This window comes from Microtus ochrogaster, chromosome 1 (genome assembly GCF_000317375.1).
Source record: "Microtus ochrogaster isolate Prairie Vole_2 chromosome 1, MicOch1.0, whole genome shotgun sequence".
In the NCBI taxonomy this organism is placed as follows: Eukaryota; Metazoa; Chordata; class Mammalia; order Rodentia; family Cricetidae; genus Microtus; species Microtus ochrogaster.
This window is the reverse complement of record NC_022009.1, coordinates 103,021,783-103,044,874: the sequence shown is the minus strand read 5'-3', so window position 1 is coordinate 103,044,874 and position 23,092 is coordinate 103,021,783. Positions and strand designations below refer to the sequence as shown.

The window sequence follows — 23,092 nt, the reverse complement described above, 5'->3', positions numbered from 1 at the left end:
CAAGCTGAAAGAACTCTCAGTTCCTTCTCCAGCACCATGTCTGCCTGCACGCTGTTGTGTTTCCCACCATGGCAATAATGGACTGAACCTCTGAACGTAAGTGGCTACCACAATGAAATGCTTTCCTTTATAAAAGTTGCCATGGTCATAGTATCTCTTCACAGCAATAGAAACCCTAACTAAAACAGCTTCCTTATAGAGTAACGGGTGGGTGGAGGTTACAGGCAGGAGTGTGGGTGTTCTCAAAGGGGCCACAGTGGATGGTCCAAACCCAGCACAGACGTTAGCTCCTTCTTAGCGTAGTGGATGAAAATTCCCGGGGAAAAGTTGTCTCTGAGAAGGCATGACTAGTTAGAAGAAACGTAGTGGTGTGGGAAGACTGGAAGCTTGCAGGACCACAGGCTAATTGCCTAGCTTGGGCTATATTTAAGGCCCCTGAGGAGCCATTCCTTGCCTACATCTATCTATCTGTGTTGGGACTAATATCCATTGACTAATAGACAGAACCCTTTAGGAATCTGCTAACATAGCAGACGATGAACTTCCACCAACCCAAAAGTCAAAAATGTCATCAGAGAGCAAATTGCTTTATTTATAACTTTCTGTGTTCTGCAGCTATAAAGCTTCATGAAATTGCTTCCACGTGTGAGTATGGAACCTGAAGTGACCTAGCTGTGTATTTTCCAGGCCTCAGTCATTCTAATTTGGCTGTAGAATAAACTATCCCTCACTGCCTTTGACGTGAGAACAGCGCCTTTGCATTGATAACTGCACCGTTGGAGCCCCTCCTGGGCCTTCCCAGTCAATACACTCTAGCCTCTCACTGAAGCCGTGTGCACTTATGGAAGCAGTACATACATATGCTTTGTAGGAGTGGCTTGACACTCTGGTGAAAATGCTGTGACCATTCCAACTCCTCCTTCTAGGAGGCAACATCAGCAATCAACACATCCAGCTGTGATAATCCTCTGTAACCTGGCACGGCTGAATTCATGAAAACGGTGGTGGCATTTTGGCTCAGGAGAGAGTTGTGTACAACAAGAAGTAAACCATGAGTGGAAGGAAGATACTGATAGAACCAAAGGAGCAAGTAACACAGTGAGGATGGTCTAGGACCCGGATGACCAGGTGATGCTACTCAATCCATCAAACGTCTCTGACTCCTGAGGTTTCCTTTCACATCGCAACACGCCTATTCATTTTTCCTTGGTGTCAGACTGACCCAGAGCCCTCCCTCCACACTTTACACTGAATGCAGGTTCTGCATCCCTCCATCCTGGCATGGCAGGAAGACAACATAATCACTGGAGGGAAGTTAAAGATGCTTTTACCCACCCAACCTTCTTTCGGTCCACATGCCTAAGAACTCCAAATACTCAGGTTCCTTTAAAAATACAGTGAAATGAGGATGGGTGAAATGGCTCCCACAATTCTCCAGGACACCCCAGGCACATCTATTGATATACGTCTTTGTACCATCTGTGTGAAAAGCAGTTTCCCCTTTGTCATATCGATTAGCTGAGTATCTGGCAGCCCAGGCGCTATTAGTCTTTACCCCTTAACACTGCCGTCAACCTAAAAGCTTTACTAGAGATGTCTACCGTTTGGGAGACACTGTCGCATGAACAGAGGTGGCCTTTGTGTCCACACCATGAAGCGACACAGAAATTGATCATCTTTGGGGATGACTAAAATAACCAGCAAGACTTTGTCCAGTAACGAAGACCACCAAGGTCATCGTTAGTTTCTGTCTGGGGCTGCTTTTAATAAAAGCTAAGACTTCCTGGGAAACTCAGCTCTTGGGGTTTTAACTCTTTCTTTCAGGCCACCCAGAAACCAAAGTCTATCTCCCAGTGCTGTTGCTCGGCGAGGTCCGGGGCAGTTTTGTCCCAACCTGTGTGGAGATGGACAGCCTTCAACTGTGATGGTGTTGGTCCCCCACTCTGTCGGTCACTGTCACATTTCCACTGAACACCGAGCAGAGTCTGCACACTCTCTGCTGGCCCTGAGCTAGTGGAATCCTGTGGCCGCAGGCAGGACTTTGACGCTGCTTAGCTGGCCCTTTCTGGGAGTTCTCAACAGTCTTGCCATGCTTGGAAGTCAAATCAAAGAAATATAGTTAAGCCAAATCCAGTCAGGCCCAATCTCTTGATTCCTTCCGGCAAATTCCAATACCCTCTGTAAAATTATGACAGATGGTGAGTGGTTAGACACTCTTTTTCGAAGACCTCACTTCCAAGATATAAATAAAAGCAAGCCTCATAGCAAATCCTGGTGTACACATACTTATTCAACAAACAGTTATCAGAAAGCCAAAGCGAAACAACTCAAGGCATGGTGCCATGTGTCTGTAACACCAAGGTTTGGAAGGCAGAAAGGCAGGAAGATCCCAGGTTCAAAGCCAGCCTGTGCTACACAGACTGTGAAACAAAATAAAGCAAACAAAAGATACATGCAAAGTCTTGCTCATCAAACTGTTTTTTCTCTGTGTGTGGACCACCAATGTGTGAAGGGACCACTACAGGCAAATGCTGTGGGCTCAAGCAGAGCTGCATTGCCCTTGGCAACACACATTTACACATCCTTCAAGCCAAAGACTAAAACAGACCCTTTGAGAATGATTCGATGGTGCATACCATTCTAAGCAGAAGGCCATACCTGACTCCATCACTAAACGTGGACTGGTTATCAGAGTACTGCTGCATGTTCCCTGGTAAGGAAACTGCCTTCACCAAAGTCCCCCAAATATTCTATTGTTCCTTGCTCCTCTTGAGAATGGTGGAGATTCCCAGCTTCACATACCACAAACCAGAGATGATGCCTTGGAGCAGGAGGTCTCCGTGTGAGCTTGCCTCCCCACTGTGGCTGCATATGTTGGGGTTAGGACTGCTCAGAACCTAGGCCATACAGGTTGATAAATCTAAATATCACTCATGGTTGCAATAATGGTCTATTCCTAGATGGATGCTAGCATCCTCTCAGGAAAGAATGGGGAGATTCTCTGTGATCGTAGGCAGCATTAACTCTCATCTTTAACATCAGTGAAAAGATCCAGCATGCTAGTTAAGAAGACACAAATTTCAGCAATCAAAACCTATCTCTGGCAACTGCTGTGCTCATTAATAAAGCTTCTGGTGTTGATGAGATCCATATGACAGCAGTACTTACACTGCCGTGTAGACGAGGCACTTGAGCTGGGTTTTCTCTGTGTAGCAAAGCGATTCCACTGTCTATGCAGAGGTGTTTTGAAGTATTGGAACAGTATTGTAAAAGGAGGCTAAGAGCCTAGGATTTACTCTATTTGTAAGCTATCATATTAGACCAGCATGGGGACAATATTACAGCATAGCAAGCACAATGAGCTTCATGTTTTCTCTTGCCTCCCACATCCCACTAAGGCTGAAACTCAGTAGCACAGACAGATACAGCAAGCACAGTGGGTTTGTGTCACAACGGAAGAGCTCCAGGCATAGGAAAACTTCTATATTGGGCTTCAAGAAAACATGCCTGACTTTTACCCCAGAGGGAAATCATTTTATTATATGGGCATATGACAGCCTCCCTTGTGATGTCTCCTAAGTCTATTGACTATAAAGATGTATGAGTTACCATTCAGTTGCTGTGATGAAAAAGCACAGTCAAAGCAGCTTAAGGAAGAAAGGGTTTGTTTTGGCTTATGGTTTCAGTGATTGAGTCCACCATGATAGGGAGGGCATGGTGGCAGTGTGGCAGCAGGCATAGGAAGCTGGGGATCACATTTTTATCTGCACATAGGAAGGAGAGAAGATAGAAGGCAGGGGATATAAGCCCACCGCGAGTGATATATTTTCCCCGACAAGCCTCCCATCTCCAAAGGTTACAGAAACTCCCTAAAAAGTGCCACCAACTGGGACTAATGCTCAAATATGTGACCATAAAGGGGACATTATTCAATCAAATCACCATGGCAAACATCTTTGAGATGGCAGTCAAGAATAAAGTGCCTCAACTCACAAGTCAGGAGAAACATGGAAACACTGTGGTACCCAAGAGGCTAGGTCCAGGCTGTGGAAATAAACTGGATCAGATCTAAGTGGACATATAATCTACTCACTGGTAAGACAGGTCACATTTTCATAGATGGGACTTAAGATCAGAACTGGGCATGAGCTGTGTCTGCACAACGCATACTGTAAGTAAGGATGTTTTCCCTCACAGCAGTTCTTGCAAGCACTTTTATAGACCAAGAATGAAGTCCAATTCCAGTCTTCCTGGGGAGACCTGTGGCTCCCGAGAAGTCTTAAGTTTCGAGTTCAGGTCGTTACACTTTCTGAGGTCTGATAGCCAATGCTATTTGCCAGAAGTGATAAACCTTCAGAGATCAAGACTGCCTTTGGCCAAAGTGTAAAGGTTATGAAACTCTCTTGAAATTAAATTCACGAATAAATAATCTTTTAAAAGCACATAACACATAAAAATCACACAAAACTTCAGGAGTTCTCTGAAACCTATGTAAATGAACCGTGGCCTCTTGTTGTCTAGAGGCCTCAAGCTGAACTCCACCTGTGGGTCAAACCCTCCTACAACACGGAACTCATCTGCAGCACCACGGATTGAGATATCCAGTTGTTCACCCAAATAGTGCATTCAATACACAATAAATGAATGAATGTAGAATATAGCATTTTAAAGAAATAGGGTACACAGGAACAGAAACAAGGTGATATTCCTATAAAACTCAATTCTAAATTTATGATGATGAGAAAAGATATTAAAAATGATAGAACAAGGATGGGAAACACAATTGATCAACAGCAATAAATAAAGATGACAGTATGTCATAAAAGAACAAGGTAACAAAACCAGAAGGAACAGTGGAATTCCTTTAACCTCTGATATGTTTCTGTGGTTCATTCTTTCTTGCCACTTGAAGGTCAAGTTCTGAGAGATAACCCAAACCTCAAAAATACTGCCCCCCGGACCAGTTCAATTTAAAACATTTTCTGAACAAACTTTAATATCCAAGCAGAAGACAGAAGGAAGCCATCAATGGGATAAAAAAAAAATCAGGGCAGCACTGTTCAGTTTCCATAAGTGCTGCTTAAGGAGTCTGGAAAGGGTACACCACCAGCAGGTACCATAGGAGACGAAGACCTTTCGAGTAGGGATTAGCGTAACCCAAGCACCTGTTTGGTGACTGGACTTCAAGACATCTTCCTTCACGCAAGTTTGCTAAAAAAATTTTCTTTTTTTTCTCCAATTGCTGAATTTCATTGCCAGAAATTGCTGCAAGGAACTGGGTGAGGCTTTAAAAAGAGCCACAGTCTTCCAGCCCAGAGAAGGCTGAAACAAAAAAATTAATTTTTCAAAACCTGGGTCTTTAAACTATGACTGATCTTGACTTCTGAGTAGTGATGGAGCCTGAATCCCTCAGGGAGCCAGGCTGTAACTCTTACCTGGGTGTCAGATACCAGAATCTATAGAAGCAGGATGAATGCTAACAGCTTTTGTAGCTGGCCAAAATTAGAAGGCAGCTGTCCCCACCTCCCACTTATACTTCTTAAGTGCTTCCTTTCCCCGGTTCCTTTTTCTGCTTTGAGCATGACGGACAAATGGCACATGGGATATTTCCATATCTACATGCGGCATAGCTTGCTATCTTGAACATGCATGTCTGCAGTTGCAGGTGAGATGAACTTGCAAAGGTGAGTTTAGGGAACCAGACAGAAGCAGGTGCACACTGTACAGAGTGCAGCAACTTTTCTTTTTAGAGAGACTAGAGGTATTTACTAAGTGATCGCTTGAAGTGGCAATGTCCCCATGCTAATTTCATGACCACAGGAACCACTATCCTTCATATAACTTGCAAGTTATCTTTTGAATAATAAGTTATGATTTGCAGGCCGCATGAATATTCCAGAAATAAATCTGTAGTTCTTCCCTTTTCTAAGGCGTATGCAGAGGTCACCAGGAAGCATGAATAACCAGAGAGCTGTTGTTGGTTTTTATTTGTTTTGTCTTGGTGATGACTGAATGCTTTGCCCAATCAAGTGTCACTGGCCTAACTGGACTTCCTGGGCCAGCAGAAGTTTCTCTGTATCATTTATAGAGTTCCTGAGTTCTCCAGAATTCCTTGGAACACACAGTTTAGGTTTCAGTTGAACTCCCAGCAGCTGCCTGACTTCATGCTAATATTCTCTTGCACTGGAGCCTTCGTTGAGAGAATCCAGGCCCATGAAGGAACCCCTAGATGGCATCCAGTAACTTTGTCTTAAGATTCAAAAGTTTGGGGACAGGTCCAATGAATAGCCATGTGCAGCACATAAATGGGGGTGCACACAGAGGCCAGAAGAGGTAGTCAGAATGCTCAGAGCTGGAGTTATAGGCAGCTGTGACTCACTAAATGTGGGTGCTGGGAATCAAACTCCAGGCCTCTGCAAGAGCATTAGAAACTGAACCACTGAGCTGTCTCTCCAGCCTTTCTGGCTAAATCCTGACGTGTGTTCAGATCTTACCATTAGCTAGCCTCACGAAATAGCTATCTCACAAAGGGGTTATACCTTTATTTTCCATGCCCAGTGTATTGCATGAGAGGAGTCTCCTGCTAAACTGAGGGATGGGAAACTCATTCTACTTGGGAGAAGAAAAATACGAAAACAAAAAACAACAATGAGAAAACGCCCAACACCCGACTCCAGCAAGACAGTCAGAGGCAGGAGCGGCTACACACGAAGCAGCCAGGACAGCCACAAAATTGTCCAGGAGCCTTATGAATATAGTCAAAATGATGTGTGTCATAGTAAATGTCACAGAGGCCAATAGAGTTGTTTCTGTCATTGGCTCTACTTATGGAGGGTCAGGCTGCCAAAAATACCAGGCTGGGAAAAGCTCAAAACTCTTTAAGAGAGAATTGGAGAGGCGGGTGTAGGAGGAAGTGTTTTCTCATCTTTACCCAACTGTCCTTAATATAACTTGCAAGTTATCTTTTGTATAATAAGTTGTACTTTGTAGATCAAGTGCGGTTAGATTTAAGGATGGAATGCATGACTCAGGGGTCAGACATCATCGGAAGGAGACATAACATGTTTAGAGGCATGTGGTCATCCTTTAAATGGCAGTAGGAAGGGTTTTTCCTTCGTTTAAAAAATGCATCTTCTCACAGCTGGGATGCCCGAGTTTAGTCCATGGCGCTGTTCCTAGGACACCAGCCGCACAATTTCAAGGAAAGAAAACAACGGGGCTTCTTAATCAAATTAAAGAAAAGATGAAAGCAATAATTATTCAAATTTACTTGGCAAATTAGCAAGACAAATTAATTGAAATGCTACTTTTGATCATAAGGATATAATTATAAAAGTCTTCGATGGGTAAAGACTCTGAGGCATGAATTAAATCAATTGGACAACCTGATTATGGAGACCGTATGTTTAATATGAAAAAAAAGGAAGACTAACGACTGATTGAAAGCGCACATTAAAAATGGCCTTGGTGCCATTTTTTAAAAGATGCCAGCACTAGGGAGGCAGAAACAGGCAGATCCCCAAGTTCAAGGTCAGCCTGGTCTACAGAGCGAGTTCCAGGACAGCCAAGAGTACACAAGAGTGAGTCCATGCCTCACACTCCCTGGAGAGCCAGGACCCAGAGACTATGACCCAGAGGCCTAGCATAGACCAAACATGACTGGAAAAATAAACGTCAACGTAATAATGCCTAATGATATTCTGCTCTACGTATAGAGTGCTGCTCAGCTCAGTAGTCATCAGAGAGGCTTCATCCAGCAACTGATGGAAGCAGATCAGAGAACCACAGCCAAACATTAGGCAGAGCTCAGGGAAGGATTGCAGGAGCCAGATGGGTCAAGGAATCAACTAACCTGGGGTGACAGGGATTCACAGAGACGGAACCAACAACCAGGGAGCCAGAATGAGACAGAAGTAAGCCCTCTGCACACGTGACAGTCATATAGCTTGTCTGGTGGAACCCATAACAGTGGGAGAAGGGGCAGTCTCTGGCTCCTTAAAGGAATTTATACTCCTTATAATAGGCCATCCTTACCAACCTTAATATATGGGCAGGTGCTTAGTCTTACTACAACTTGATATGCCATACTTTGTTGATCTTCATGAGAATAGAAACAAAGAGGAAGAGTGGGGTGGCGGTGGGGGGTAGCAGGAGGGACAGGGAGGAGAGGAGGGGAAACTGCAGTCAGGATGTAAATAAATAAATAGGCCTTATCCACACTGCAAATCTCTACCAGGCCTTCCTTGTATATCAGAAGCTCTGCTGTGCACTGGGTTGTTTCTTCTCTTACACGCTTGTTCTAACAAATAGCGGGACCATCACTGCTGTTAACACTTACACGGCATAAACTATTGATCCTTGTCACATCCACAGGCTACCCTGACGGGGTAAACTCTGATGCCTGACTGAGGAAGACAACGGTGACTTTTCTCTTCTTATTGTCACTGGCAATTTATGATGTCTTCCTAAGAAGACCGTTCAGACAGACTATCCCCAGCTGTGGTCGTCTATTTATGGGCAGATGTATAGCCGGCTGGCCCAGGTCAATGGAGAGAGACAGAGAAACATGGGGGCGAAGGTGGAGGGAGGGAGAGAGAGAGACAGAGAGAGAGACAGAGAGAGAGAGACAGAGAGAGAGAGAGAGCACTATTGCATTACTGGAGAGCAGCTTGTCTTTGTCGTTTGACATGAACTAGGGTGCTCAAAGCTATAGGTACCAAACACATCTCTGCCCATGAGGGGAATGAACTCCAGGACAAAGTCAACCTGGGAATGGTAGATGGTTACTGCTGTTCTGCAGATAGCTCTTCTCAAACACAGACCCCAGACTGTATCTCTGAGGCCAGGCCCAGTAAAGTCTGCACCTTAACTCTGGCCATGAGGTGAGTCCTCTGAATGACCTTTTTGTTTCAGTCAGTTTAAATCAAGACTTTTTTAATCTGCATATCAAAGCATCCTAATTTACATACATGATCAGCATTGAAAATCCCAGTGAGGGTGGACTGTTCAGAGCACCATTCTAGCAGAAGACTTGGATTTCGTTCCCAGTACCCACAAGGTACACATTGATCTATAACCTTGTTTTCGGGGGATCTGACACTGTTTTCTGACATCTATAGTTATGAGTTATACATGCAGCACACATACATACATGCAGTCAAAACACTCATACATGAAAAACTATTTAAAAAAAAACACTGAGAAAATAATAATGTGGGAACCAAGCATCTAACTTTCTCAACAAGACCACTTCTGATTCTTTAAAGGTTGATCACTACTGTCAAGGAGGAAGCAATACAGTCACTGGCCAGCCCTTTGGGACTCTTAATTCTGTATTCTGTTTTTAAATGAGTAGATTTGTAAACACTCCTCTCCTTTCTTCCTCATAAGTCAAGGCGTTCAAAGGTCAGCATCGTAACATTCTCTGATTTGTCCAAGTAGCTACTATTACAAAACTGGTTCAAAGTTCTGTATTTAACATGAAAAATGCCTGACAAACATGATAGGAAAAAAACATAGGCATGCTAAGAACAAAAGCCACGGACATCCGCGAACAACCTCCCTTCCTTTCCCGTCTAAAAAGTAGAGATGTCTGGGTTAGGTCTTCCCCACACTGCATTACAACCACGAATGCCAACGTTCTGTGAAACCCCTTCCTGCCTATTACATACATTTCCTGGGCCAATTCAAATGTTTTCCCTAGGGGGTCCTTACTAACCTATAATCTCATGAAGTTACTTTGTATCTTGCGTCCATGGTTTATGCTTGGGATTAAAACTTGCTCAGACAGCCGGGCGATGGTGGCGCACGCCTTTAGTCCCAGCACTCAGGAGGCAGAGGCAGGCGGATCTCTGTGAGTTCGAGACCAGCCTGGTCTACAGAGCTAGTTCCAGGACAGGCTCCAAAGCCACAGAGAAACCCTGTCTCGAAAAAAACAACAAACTTGCTCAGACAGAAAAACTAAACACAGAGAAGGCTCCTTTCTTGCCATTCCCATTCAGCTCCCTGCAGCCATCCACAACATCCCCAGGGAAAGACAAATGATCTTTTTTTTTTTTATTTGATGTCTTAGGATTTCTCTTGCTGTGAAGAGACACCATGATCACAGCAACTCTTATAAAGGAAGACATTTAACTGGGGCTGGTTTATAGTTCAGAGGTTTAGGGCATTATCATCATGGTGGTCCATGCTGGAGAAGCAGCTAAGAGTCCTACGTCTTACAGGCAATAGACAGTGGACTGTGACACTGAGCGAACCTTAAGCAAAAGAGACCTCAAAGCCTGCCCCCACATGGACACACTTCTGTCAGCAAGGCCACACCTACTTCAACAAAGCCACACCTCCCAACACTGCCACTCCCTAAAAGCTTATGGGGGCCAATTACATTCAAATTGGCACAGTAGGTAGGTCATGATGTAAGACAGTTTTAAACTACGATAAGCAAAGGGAGGCAGCACAAGTGGCCAGCAAGGAGATGTTCAGAAGTGACAGCTTTGTAAGGGAAGCCAGCATGGGCTACTATGTGGGAAGGTTTGAAAATAGTTCTAAGGGCAGTCAGCGTGGGCTGGGTCTGACAATGGCTCTCTGCTTCTCTTCTTAGGGCTTTTGAAAGAAGATGACAGAGTCCCCAAAAATAGAACCCAGAAAAACAGTACAATAATCGAAACTTATTGACGCCGGGAATCTAGATCCCATTCTCGTCTTTAGATGGTGCCATTTTCCTTCCCCCTCATCATCCATGCAAAGAGAAAACGTAAAAACTACCGGGCAGAAATTAAATTATGCTAGTCTCTTGAATTGCGAATGTGGTTTTAACAACATAAAATTAATAAACAAGGGATGGAGAGGTTAAGAGCACTGGTTGCTCTTTCAGAGGACCTGGGTTCAGTTCCTAGCACTCACGTGGAGTTCACAGGTATCTGCAACTCCAGTTCCAGGGAATCTGATGCCCTCTTTTGGCCTCTAGGGCACTGCAGATACATGATTCACTGACACTAATGAAGGTAAACACACATATACATAAAGCAAAAGCAACTTAAAGAATAAAAAATAGATAATAAAGAGCAGTGAAGAGGCATACTTTAATTCAACATTCAACTTTTTGGATGAGCGGTGTTGAAAAGACAGAAAATACCAGGGTCCAGCAAAGAAACCTCAGCTACAAGATCTGAGTCCTGTTGCGCACTCGACTACCTGACTCAATGTGGCAGCCCAGCCACAGGGCAGCTGAAGACAGGGTTCCGCTCAAGTTGGAGCCTGTGTTAAATGACTAGGAATGTTTCAAAGGCCAGGGAAAGGAAAAGCCAAGTGACATATTAAAGTGTCTCCCTTAGACGCAGCACGCCCTTAGAGCAAAAGGCAGAAAGGCTCTGAAGAGTCCACTTGGTGCCAGCGGCTTTTTTTCTTTTTTCTTTTTTCTACATGAATGGTGACTACAAAAGTAATCCAAACTCAGGCAAGCTTGTACTGGAAGAGGGGAGAAGAGGAACAGGAAGTGGCTTGCTTTATTCCTGCTAATAAGGAGCACACTGTCCTTTGGAGAGCGCCAGTGTCCTTCTGAGGACAGCGAGGTGATTGATATCCAGTAATAAAAACCGCTTCTTTTAGGTTCTCAATTCGGTTTACTTTTCTTCACCTCCTTTTATTGTCTTTAAACAGTATTTTGCTATGTAACTCATGAACAAGGGAAAAGGAAGTCATCAGCATTGTAACAAACATTTAAAAAAGCGATTTAGAATGGAATCAAAACCCTTGGGCCAGTTCTCAGAACTTTTCTCCTGGAATCGGATGTCTTATGGGGACAGCAGATGTTTAAGACAGTAAACTGCACGGGTGGAGGACGGCCCGACAGGCAGAGGCTAAGTAAGCTGCTAGTCCACAAGGCAGAGGGAGCAGATTGGCTGCCTTTGGCAGTCACAGCTGCACAGCTGTTCTGTGGAGACCCACAGAAGCAGGAAGAGACACTCTGACCTGCCCGAGCCCTTTGGCCCTGAGGCAGGGTCATGAAATCTAGGCAGACTACTACTTCCTCGCTACGTAAGGAATATGTTCCACAAACGTCTGCACCTGAAAGGTATCTATGTCCCTTCAACACAGGGGCATAGTGAGGGAGACAGATGGCCTCACTATTACTATTGGCTCACACCCCATCCCGCCCTGTCCAATCAGAGCTCTCCATGACTACCTAATGCCTTATTAAACCTGGACAGGAAGCCATGGGTTTAGCATCTCTACAATGTCTTTACCTTCTTATGAAGGTCCTTATATCCTGTAAAATGTATTTGAAATACTTTACGTGCTTTTCCCTCACTGATCTACTTTTGCAACAGGGGCCTGAGTCATGAACCCAGTGGGGGTGAGAACATATGTCCCGTCCTGTAGTAGTGGTTTAACAGTCCTTGGTCCTGTTAACCCTGATTCCAGAAAAATACTCCAAGAAAAAGAATTCAACAAAGACAACCCATATTCATCAAATATTTCATTAGGACATACCTTAAAGCAAGAGGAAGTGAGGTAAACTTAGCTATTTTCTCAACTGAAGAGAGATAAGGGGGTGATTAAACCGGTGTAAGTTTATCCACCAAGTAAAGAAGCCCCCATTTGCCACAAATGGAAATCTTGAATACTATGTAATATGCACTCCGTTAGAAACCACGGAGGCTGCAGGGCCGGGAGGATGCACTTAGCTACAAGTGGAGAACAACCAAACCTGTGCATTTAGCACATAGACGAGCACACAAAATCCCACACACGCATCCCATCTGAGGAGTGGCAGCTCACTGCTCCTGCTGTCGGATTCTCTGATGGACTCTTCTTCCCTCCAGCTCCCTCTGCTGAGATAGGCTTCCTGCCCACCAGGAGCGTCCATCTGTGGTTGGTGATCACACACATGCCCGTACTCAGGACCCTGCTGCAGCTCTGTCTCCCCCATTCCTCTTGTGCTCCATACCCCACAGAGAAACTGCTCTGCCCTCCTTGCAATTTCTTTGCTTATTTTGTTTGCCTGTGAAGTCCCCAGAGATGTTTTCGGCATGTATAACGAGTAATAAATATATGATTTTTTGAACAAAGTAATCAGAGAATATAAATGCTCGAGAGCAGGGCCATTCTATTTTCTTTGAGTCTGAAATATGAATCATAGTGCTAGCAAACAGTAGGGTATTAATGACTCCTCATTAGACAAATAGATAAATGTATGTACGTGTGTATGTATGTATATACACATGCACGTATGTACACCATCACACATGATGACTAGCCGAATGCAGCTCCATACTGTCCTCCTTCTAGGAAGCAGTGATTAAGCCCTTTTTCTAGAAAGGATGGCACAAACTTACCCAAGTCAAACTGGCCAGAGATGTAACCACAGGTCTGCCGGACTTCCTCGCTGTCCCAGCCCAAGGGATAGAGGGCACAGCCAGAGCCAATCAACAAGCCTGTGGAGAGGTAAAACAAGAAGACTTTACAAATCAAAACTGAGAACATGACAGGCCACAGTGCCTGCCTTTTGAAAACATTGCGTTAAATTCCTTTAAGCAATCTCAAGTCAGTTAGATTCCAAAAATAATACCGAGTCTGCTTAAAATAATAGTGAAAATAGACACAACTCAATTTGTTTTCCAACTTTGCCTTTTAAATGCACTAAAAAACCTTGGAAATCCTGTTAAGGAAATAAAATCAAGACTCTCTTAATCCCACTCGCCAAAAGCCAACCAATTCCATTAATCCCATAGAGAACTCATTCCTGAGCAAGCGACGTTACTAAGTTATACTTCATAATTCATCAGAGTGTGTTTCCAATATAAGAACCAACACCGAAGGTTGCCCTGTTGTGAAATTTCAGCAGGAGCAGAAGAAACAAAAACCATGTCAGCCCATCCTTTGAGCCTGTGAACTGTACTGTCTGCTCTTGCTATGCTGAGACTCACCCAGCATCCACACAGCTCAGGAATATTCTAGCAGGCAGATGCATGACCGTCTGAATCCTCTTCACATACATGTAAAACCAAAGTGTCTGAGAATCAGACGGAAGAAAGTGGCTTCATTTTAATATAAATCTGCTATCTTGGCAGCAGACAGTGCTAACTGTTTTCCATGAGTCTTAAATTATGTATGGGTTTACAAGAACCTGAAAGGGATTGAAGCCCATGCCACTGGATTCTGTGAGCTAATCTGAAAGTAAGATATGGTCACACCAACCCGTGAGTATCATTACCACTCACGATGCAGATAAGCTGAGACAGCAGCACCGACCGATGCCACTGTGTGATGGGTGAGAATGTCAGTTATCAGCTACCACGTAAACAGCCCCTCATGGGAACACCCTTCAGTACAGTAACACGGATGAGAAACGCCCTAACAGGAGAGCTTTGTCACTGATATAGCGAATGCTTTTGGTATCTCTCCAGCCAGCCTTTGATCTGCTCTGCGCCCCAGAGAGTGGCAGTAAGGGGTAAAACCATATTTCTCTAACAGTCTAGGGCAGAACGGGCCGTGCCCTCCCTAAACACTGTGCTAAGCTATGAAGAGAGTCCCCCAGTGAGATCCTCATCTCCTGCCCCGGTGCTCCTCCAAGTGATCAGAGGGTCTGATCTGAGAGTTCAGGATCCTCAGGATAAATCACTGACTGCAGTTTGACCTGTCTGCAGTGCAGAATTGGGAGTCAGGTTCTGGCTGGGACGCCACTCACAAAACAGTAAGGCAGGGTTTGCAGACCGGGCAAGTGCCTACTGGTCAGCTTCCTCAGGCTTTTCCCATTGGGGAAGTTTTTTTCTGAGCTAGGTTTCCCCACCATTAGGTAAAAAGATGTTGACGATGTCAGAGTTTATGCAAATTTAATCCCATACATATTAAAATCTATGTAAGAGCATTACACAATACTTAGTTCTTAGTAGGTAACACCCGTTTTTGAGATTTTGTCAGTAATTTTTTTTTTTTTTGAGAAAGGGTTTCTCTGTAGTTTTGGAGCTTGCCCTGGAACTAGCTCTTGTAGTGATTTTTAAAGGGTAACAAATACAGAAATGTTTGGGATAGAATTTGTTCAAGTGTCAAATTAAAACAAAAAGTGGTAATATGTAAGCCATCAACAGCTTTCCTGTCTAATTTGGAAAGAAGTATTCTAATTTACTAATCATGAAGTCCCAAAAGTACCTTCTTGGTCCGGTGGTATTCTCTAGCTGGGTTTGGGCCCTGAACAGGAAGTAACTGACCCACGCTAAGTTACACAGGCAGGAAGGAGAGCAGCAATTCCCTACAGTACAAAACACTTGGGAATCCGTTCCTCTGCAAAATCCGGGGCTATCTTTGTGAAACCACGAAAAGCCGACTCAGCCATGTAAATTAACAACAATTTTATACACAGGAAACTCGCACTGTGTGTATGAATTTTAGGCAAACTTCCTACCTCTAAGCTACATTCTGGCCCTGAGTGGAACCCTTAGAAAGCAACTACAAACACAGGCTCACGTTTAAAAATCAGCTGTTTCGTGGAGTGGACGAGTTCACGTGAATTTCTCTATTAATCTTTATGGAGACTGTGTGTTTGACGTGTACTACTGTCTGCTCGCGGGAAGGACACTAAAGATTGAGAAACATTTCTAGAAGACAAGTATATGCACCTTTAGGGGGCTAACTGATGGACGCATGTTTTAGGATCTGCAGGCAAATACCAACGGTCAGTAAATGTCCGCGTTCGCGGGTGAGAACCAAGAACAGTCAGGAAATCAGTTCTGCTTCACAATGAAGGACCCTGGTGACTCCATCAAAGCCGTCACCTTATTAGTATCGCAACACATATCAGACACGGCGAGTATCAGACTGGAGACTCAGAAAACTCCAGGTCGTATCAGACAACGCTTATCTCCTATTCAGGGAAAATGTTATCGAATTTGGGGCCTGTGTCCCAAGCCAGGTCCAGCCACCTGTTCCCAACAAACCAATTAGGACAGCCAAATTAACTATGGAAAGAAGAAAAATAAGATTTATTCAGTGTGGTCACACTGGAAGAGAGAGAGATAGGGACTCGCTGCCATCTTAGACATCCCGAGGAAAGATTGAGGTTTAAACAGTGGCCATGGATGGATCATTTAAGGCGTCTGATCAGGCGTGATGCTGCCTGCTATTAACTCATCACTGTCTGGCTCCAGTCTTGTCCCATGAGGGGGTGTGACAAATTGTTAGAACTATGTGACATCTCTTTCTGGAAGCCGAGTTCCTCCTCTGGTACAGCCATTTCCTCCTGCCAGCATCAGATTCCGAGGGGAAATTCCCATTTCTTTGGGGTCTGTTGTTTCCATAGCCTGACAGGTTGAGAGCCGCAAGTGCCTCGTTATCATATCTTCGCTTCTGCCACTCCCATTACAGACGGGTGGGGCGCCGAAGAGTTGCCATACTGCACAGTACAAATATTGACCATTTTCATAGCTTTGGAAAACTCCAGTGGAGAGTTCTGCTTTAAGGACAAACTTCAAGAGGGTGCCGGCTTTCCAGACTCATACCCAGGGTCTGGTATTCTTTTGCAATAGTTAAAGTTCACGCCTGCTCTTCAGTCTTTCTCAGGTAAGGGTGGGAACTCCAAGTCTAAAACCTGTTCTCTAAACTGTCCTGCTAGCCGGAGCTTTGTGTCACAGTCTGTCTGGGAGACACTTCTGTGTGGAACTCAGAAGATGAGACTGGAGTAACCTGGTATTTGCCACAAGTCTTTCTGCAGACGGCAGACTTGAGATCTGGGGAGGACCTTCCAGACATCCATTCCCTCCACATTACCTAGAGAAGGTGGTCGGACATCAGTTTCTTTTGATCCCTGGACTTCTGGTTTCTGTAATTCCTCAAGTCAGCTCCTCTGACCTTCACCTTCCCAGACCTTCCAGCAAACCTGCAAAACTTCAAGTCTAGAGGCGTTCTACTGAAGGGACATAGTGCGGTCAAGCCCCGGGCTGGTCCCATGTGTCACTCATATAAGATAAGGGATATGAATTTTTTTTCTATTCTCTCATACTGCTCAAATATTATGCATATGTCTAATTAAACATCACCTTGAAACAGGTGTAACCTAATTTTTAACTCTCTGGGTGGTAAGGACATATATATATGTGTGTGTGTCTATATGTATGTATGTGGGTGTATATACATACCTATATATGTGTGTGTATGTGTGTATATACACACATCAGAAGGGCTAGCCTTTAGCCATTTCTGTGACATCCTCTCAGGCTAAGGAATTTAACACGGTAATCAACCTCTCTAGAAGTATGGGTGTCTTGAGTGGGTGTCTCAGATGCCAACTCACTGCCCTTAAGGTGCGGATGGGAGTTAACAAGCATTTTATGATCTCCATTGAATGTATCGTATTGGAAAAGGAAAGTCATTAAATGCAAAAGTGAGAACATCTTTCTGAACGAAAGGACTTGCCCCCATCCTGTCGCAACCCTGCCACACCTCAGTCCATGTGTAGCACCATTTGGAAGTCCATGACTTCCTCTCCACGTGGGCCTTATACTACACACTGCAGTGGAGGTCACAGGAGCTGAAGTATCCGCTTAAGTGGCGTCTCAGTGATCCAACAAGTCTGGACCATTCTGGCTGCTTACTCTGTTCATCAGGAATAAATGGCTCCAGAGACCTTCTAGCTTCAAACTTTAATATTATTTATAGAGATTTTCTTTATTATATTTATAGACCTTGTTACCACCCAGGCTTCATTTTAATTAAGTTCCTTTGCCACTGCATCAAAAAAAAAATCATGAAAAAGCCACATGATCACACATTTTGAAGGAAACTGTGCAGTCAGGAGGGAAAGTGAGGAAGGGTGCTGGCTGGGGGCGGGGCAGCCTGAAGGATGCTGGCTGGGGGTGGGGCAGCCTGAAGGATGTACTGATGGAGGTGTGAGATTCAGGCTCACTTGGGATTAAGGAAGAATCTATTTTTGCGGTCCAGGAGACTCTGTGACTTTTACGAGGTCACAAGTTAAGTTACAAATTGCCAATTAGAAGACTCTCTCCTTTCCACCTCTCCTCACCCCTGCAATCCGCTGTGGGGGGTCGGGGGTGAGGGCAACACATCACCAATAAGGGCATTTTGTGGAATGAGGGGAGATGTTGCCTTCTAAAAAAGAATAAAAAAAGAAACTAGGTGATTCAGTAATTCTTCAATTTAACGAATTCATTTTAGTAATATGTTGGTGATTAGGCCTTCCATCCCGACTGCCTAGGGCTTGAGGCTCATTCTGCTCAAGAGCAATGAAACTGTCTGAAGAGCCACGTCAGAGGGCTGATCTTTCTGAAGAAGCCAGTGTTCATGGGGAAAAGACCTCTGTCTGATAAATGCAAAGAGACAGATGCTCCCGAGCAGTGCTGGGTAAAGTTAAAAGGAAGCCTACTTTCAGGGCTGGGGAGATGGCTGAGTGAGTGGCTAAATGCTCTTGTTGCGTTTGCAGATGACCTGGTCTTAGTTCCCAGCACCTACCTGGTGGCCCATAACCATGTACAACTCCAGTTCCAGGAGATCTAATACCCTCTCTGGCCTCTATGGGCATTATACACACATGTAGGCAAAAACATTAATAGAGAATAAAACATATATATATATATATATATATATACTAATAAAGATTTAAAGAGTCTACTGTTTAGCTCAGTGAGCCCCTCAGCATGGATACTTTATCCATTCTCATACTCCTGCAGGGGACTTTCTACCAGTTCTTTCTAGTGTCCAGAAAAGGCTAGCAATGTCTGCCAAAATATTATTTATTTCTTAGCGTTTGAATGGGAAGCTAAACCGCTGAAGAGTTCAGAGGTTCAAGAACAAACCTGGGGCTGGGAATTTTCCCTTTCTGTAAAACTCTTTCCATTCAAACTCAGCACTGAGCACTTGGCCTGCAGAATATTAACATAACAATTCAGCTCCTGCCAAGAAAGCAGAACAAACCCCTAGTCAGCCAGAGCCAACTGCTCTCCCCAGGTGGGAAGGACCGAGTCCTCATGTTAAGCTCATAAAGCCTTATTTTTTTTTCCAGACGGCTCTTGATATTCAAGTTTTTGATGCGTTCTCATTCCTTTTCCATGACGATTGAGCCATTTTTTTTCACCATTTTTTTTTAAATAGTGTGACTTTTCCCACCCATCGCCCCTTCAGTGGTCACACCGCCTTTTTCCCATCAATTCATCTTTTATGGTTTTTTTTGGAGACTTTCATCCATCCTCCAGCCCCTTTAGCTCCCTTTCTGTGGCAAACACTGAGGGAAAGTGTTCTCTTTACTGTTCTCATGAAGGCTGCTCCATCTTACAGCCGGTTATCTGGGCTTTCCTTTGGAGTGGGTTGGCAAGCTTCCATCTCAGAGCCTCCATATGCTAACTGGTGTAGGAGATAGTCTCCATTTCCACACTCGATAAGGACGCCTTACGAAATATAACAGGATAAAGAGCCAAGGAGAGGAAGCCCCTCCAGACCCCAAAATGCGGTTAAAAGCAAATGCTATACTGTGTAGCGCGGACAGGAAGCTGTGTTCTGAGTCCCGACGTGATATTGAAGTTTAAATGGATGGCTGAGCACATGCACATGTCAGTGGCCATGGTCAAGTTGCGGTCCCGTCCGCCATTGACCTGCCATTATCCGAACTTCAGTCTCACCCTGTGAGGTGTTGTGACAGGTTGTTAGCGCTGTGTCACATCTCTTTCTGGGGGACAATTCCATTCCTCCTCCTCTACTGGTACACTCCTAGGATCAGACTCTGGGAGAAATCCCCATTCCTTCCGGGTCTGTGGTTTCGACCATCAGATGGTAAGATTGAGAGACACACATGTCTTTTTGGACTATCTTCATTTCTACCAGGCCAGTTCGGTTTTCACGCCTTAAGTTCATGCTCAAACTCCATCATGAAAATATCTGCTGTTTGTTTAGGTTTAGAGATGAAGGTATTCAGACTCCCCAGGCCACGCAGCAATGAGTTACATGAGCCACCCCTCCCAGGGGCTCCCGCATGCACGAAGGCTTATTTGAGGTTTCATTGTCTTGCAGTTATTTCTGTATTATATCTCCTGTATATGCGATTACTTCCATTCAATGCCCTCATTCACAATATTTGTTAAACAGTCAGTCACTGTAGTATTATTTGGCACTTTTAGAAGCCTTGGGAAATTATGCAACAGTTCATAATTAACAAATAACATGAGACATATTATTGCCTCTATTTAATACAGAAGCTTATCAAAACTTTGCCCTGCACTTCCAAATGCGCCGCAGCGTTTCCAGGAGACACACTCAGCATTCTGAGTACTGCGCGATAGCTCGCTCCCAACCTCTATCTTCCAGAGACCCCACCAAGAGCCACATGCTCTCTGACCCACCCTCAACACATCCACACATGTAATAGCCCTGTTAACCTGAGCCAGTCAGCTGCCTGCAATCAAGGAGCAGGGACAGGGCCCTCCGAAACCTGCCAGTCTCTGCCTTGCTGGGTGCCAGTGATCCGGCATGAGTTCTAAGACACAGAGGGTCTCTGTCTAGAAAGTGCACCTGCAGGCATCACAGTCAGCAACGGCCTCTCTGCTCTCACAAGTAACTGCCCAGCGCTGCGATATGAAGTAAAACCTGGTCATTTCTGTATGGACAATGGTGTTTTACGGAATCACAGGCAGATTCTTGTCTTTGTTTAATCATCCTGCAGACGACTTCGGGTTTTCTTAAACTGTTTTTCAAAATGGTCTGTCAACCCTCATTTCTTTTTCTTTTCCAGCTCATGGGACAAAAGACACAAAAGACAGATACAGTGTGTTAGGCCCCAGAAGGGCTTCCTGGCTCACAGAAAACCTCACAAACTAATTTCAGCCATGAGTGGCTTGTCATCTTTTCTCTTTCTCGGGTCCCAGGCAATTGTTACAGCTGATCATATCTCACCACTTGCATGCGACAGCTCTCAGGCAAATGCACCAGCATGAAGGCCTCATCTTCCCGGCCGAGGGGCGCCAAGTTCGGCAGCCCCATCACTTTGGTTCTTCAGGGTGCCCGGTTTTCTCGTCTGTAAAGTGAGGAGAATACCTTCTCCCTGGGCTCCTGCAAGGGTTAAAGGTGATGGTGTTTGTGGAGAAGCAGCAAAGCGCTTCAGATGGAGGGCCAGTGAGAGGTCTTCGCTGGAATCTTTCTATCTGGTGCCACAGGCAGGAGACAGAGGGCGATGCGCTTTCATAGATGTGGGCAGCATACTGATGGTGTCCTTTTTTCTCCAGGAAGAATCTCTTCATAGATGGGAAAGTAGTGAGGGCCCTAGGAAGAGGATTCCTACAACTTTGAGCATTGAACCCTTGAGCTAGACGTCATTATCAGCCACACCTACCTCAGTAAGTACAAATGACATCTTCGTAGCCTGACAACCCTGCCCTGTGAGCAGAGGCCGGACACCCTGATGCTTTTCCTTTTGGCTTATTATTTTTTTCTTGCTACTGCTTTACTTTTAGAGGCACCGTTTGTATGAGCCAAGTAGAGCCAGAACTAATGAAGTGGAGCAGGTAGAAGTGGAGACATCCACGTGCCATCCACCACAGGGATGACCAGAAGCAGAGGCGGTGCATGGCTGTGGCTGCTTGACACGCTTACTTCATGGGTTTCAAGATGAGGCTTCTGGACAGCGCTCAACACGCCCAATGCTGCATTCACACCTCTGAGACAAAAGTGAGGGGCATTTTCATTGACCCAGCGGTGTCCCTCATCTGTGTCAGAGACAAAGCAAAGTTGGAGCAGCTTCGAATTTCCAGAGTGTGGAAGAATACTGTATAGAACTGTGTGCACGGGAGTGGGGTGCCGGTTAAAATGCAGTTTCTGCTTGGCAGCTCCTGCTGAGGCTGAGGCGGCTGGCTAGGGCTCACATGCATCAGCGGGGGCCTTTCAAGGTTGTTCTGCCGGGTCTGAATCTGATACCTCCCTAATTAGCTATGTGACCCTGAGGCTTTGACCTCCCTGAGCTCAGACCTTCATGCGCAAAGTAGGGCTAATAATTTCTCTCTCTTAGCACAGTGCCTAAATCTGCAGCATTGCCGTCAGAAATAAATCAAAAGCTTAGAACAGTGTCTTGTTTGGAGCCCTGTGTACACCAGTGGCTTAGTAGGAACATTGTATTTGAAGTGACTGTGTTGATAACAATGACCATGCTACCAAAGGAGAGGTGCAAGCCTTTCAGCTCGTACCCGTCGATTTCAGTTCCTTCAGGAGCAGCTACTGAACTGTAGGTGTTCGTGAGTTCCAAGTGAGCACGCAGCAAGCCCAGAACCTCTTCACAAGCAGAAATCCTCTATCGCTCGCTCATGTTGTCACGACAGACACATTTTCTATATCCCATCCCAGGTCTGCAGCTAGGAATTGTTGCATCCCATCTAACATGTTATCATGAAGTTTGCAGCACTTAGGAGCATTGGAGGCAATGCATGATTAGTGTCTGCTCGCAGACCATCGTGAGTCTAAGATTGACAGAGCTTTAGAATTTGCTTATTTGTTTATCGCCTACCAAGCCTTTTCCCATTTCTCTATGGATCTGGAAATCCATACCTTTTTTTTGCGGGGGGGGGGGTAAGACTATATGTTACAGTAGATACCAAGCCTCAACTAATATATTTCTTGCCATCTCTGATACCCCACCCTCTTGCAGTAGGCAAAACAGTTTGTCATTATCCATATACCATCTTCTAACCTTTGACCCAGAAGGGGCTGAAACTGGGACCCGTCAACTTTGGAAAGTGATTTATGCACAAATCTCAAGCAAGGACACTTCTAACCTTTTCACATTTCTCAAACAACTCTCCTGCAAACTAAAACAGAAACAGCTGGCTTTGGCTCTCTGACCCAGAAATATGATGGGAGCCCATTGAGACACTTTAGAAAGCCCAGAATGCCAGCAGAGCCCAGCAGAGCTGCTCGCTTTTAAGTACAAGTATTCTCCCTTAAGGGTCATGCTGCTTTGTGAAAAATGAATTATTCTTAAAATGATAAAACAACAACACCAAAAAAAACCCACTACCACCACCAAAAATATCCTCAAACAACCATCGAGTTTTTCTTTCTTTCTCTCTCTCTCTCTCTCTCTCTCTCTCTCTCTCTCTCTCTCTCT

The 23,092-nt window shown here is 44.8% G+C and overlaps 1 protein-coding gene across 1 annotated transcript in view; it reads right to left on the bottom strand.

The window, feature by feature from the left end:
* The window catches only part of Lhfpl6 (LHFPL tetraspan subfamily member 6), a 185,057-nt gene that overhangs the window by 12,405 nt on the left and 149,560 nt on the right, over positions 1-23,092 (bottom strand). Inside the window, exon 3 of the mRNA XM_026780999.1 lies at positions 13,338-13,436. Within this exon, the coding sequence (XP_026636800.1) occupies positions 13,338-13,436 (99 nt within the window). The remainder of the gene's footprint in view (positions 1-13,337; positions 13,437-23,092) is intronic.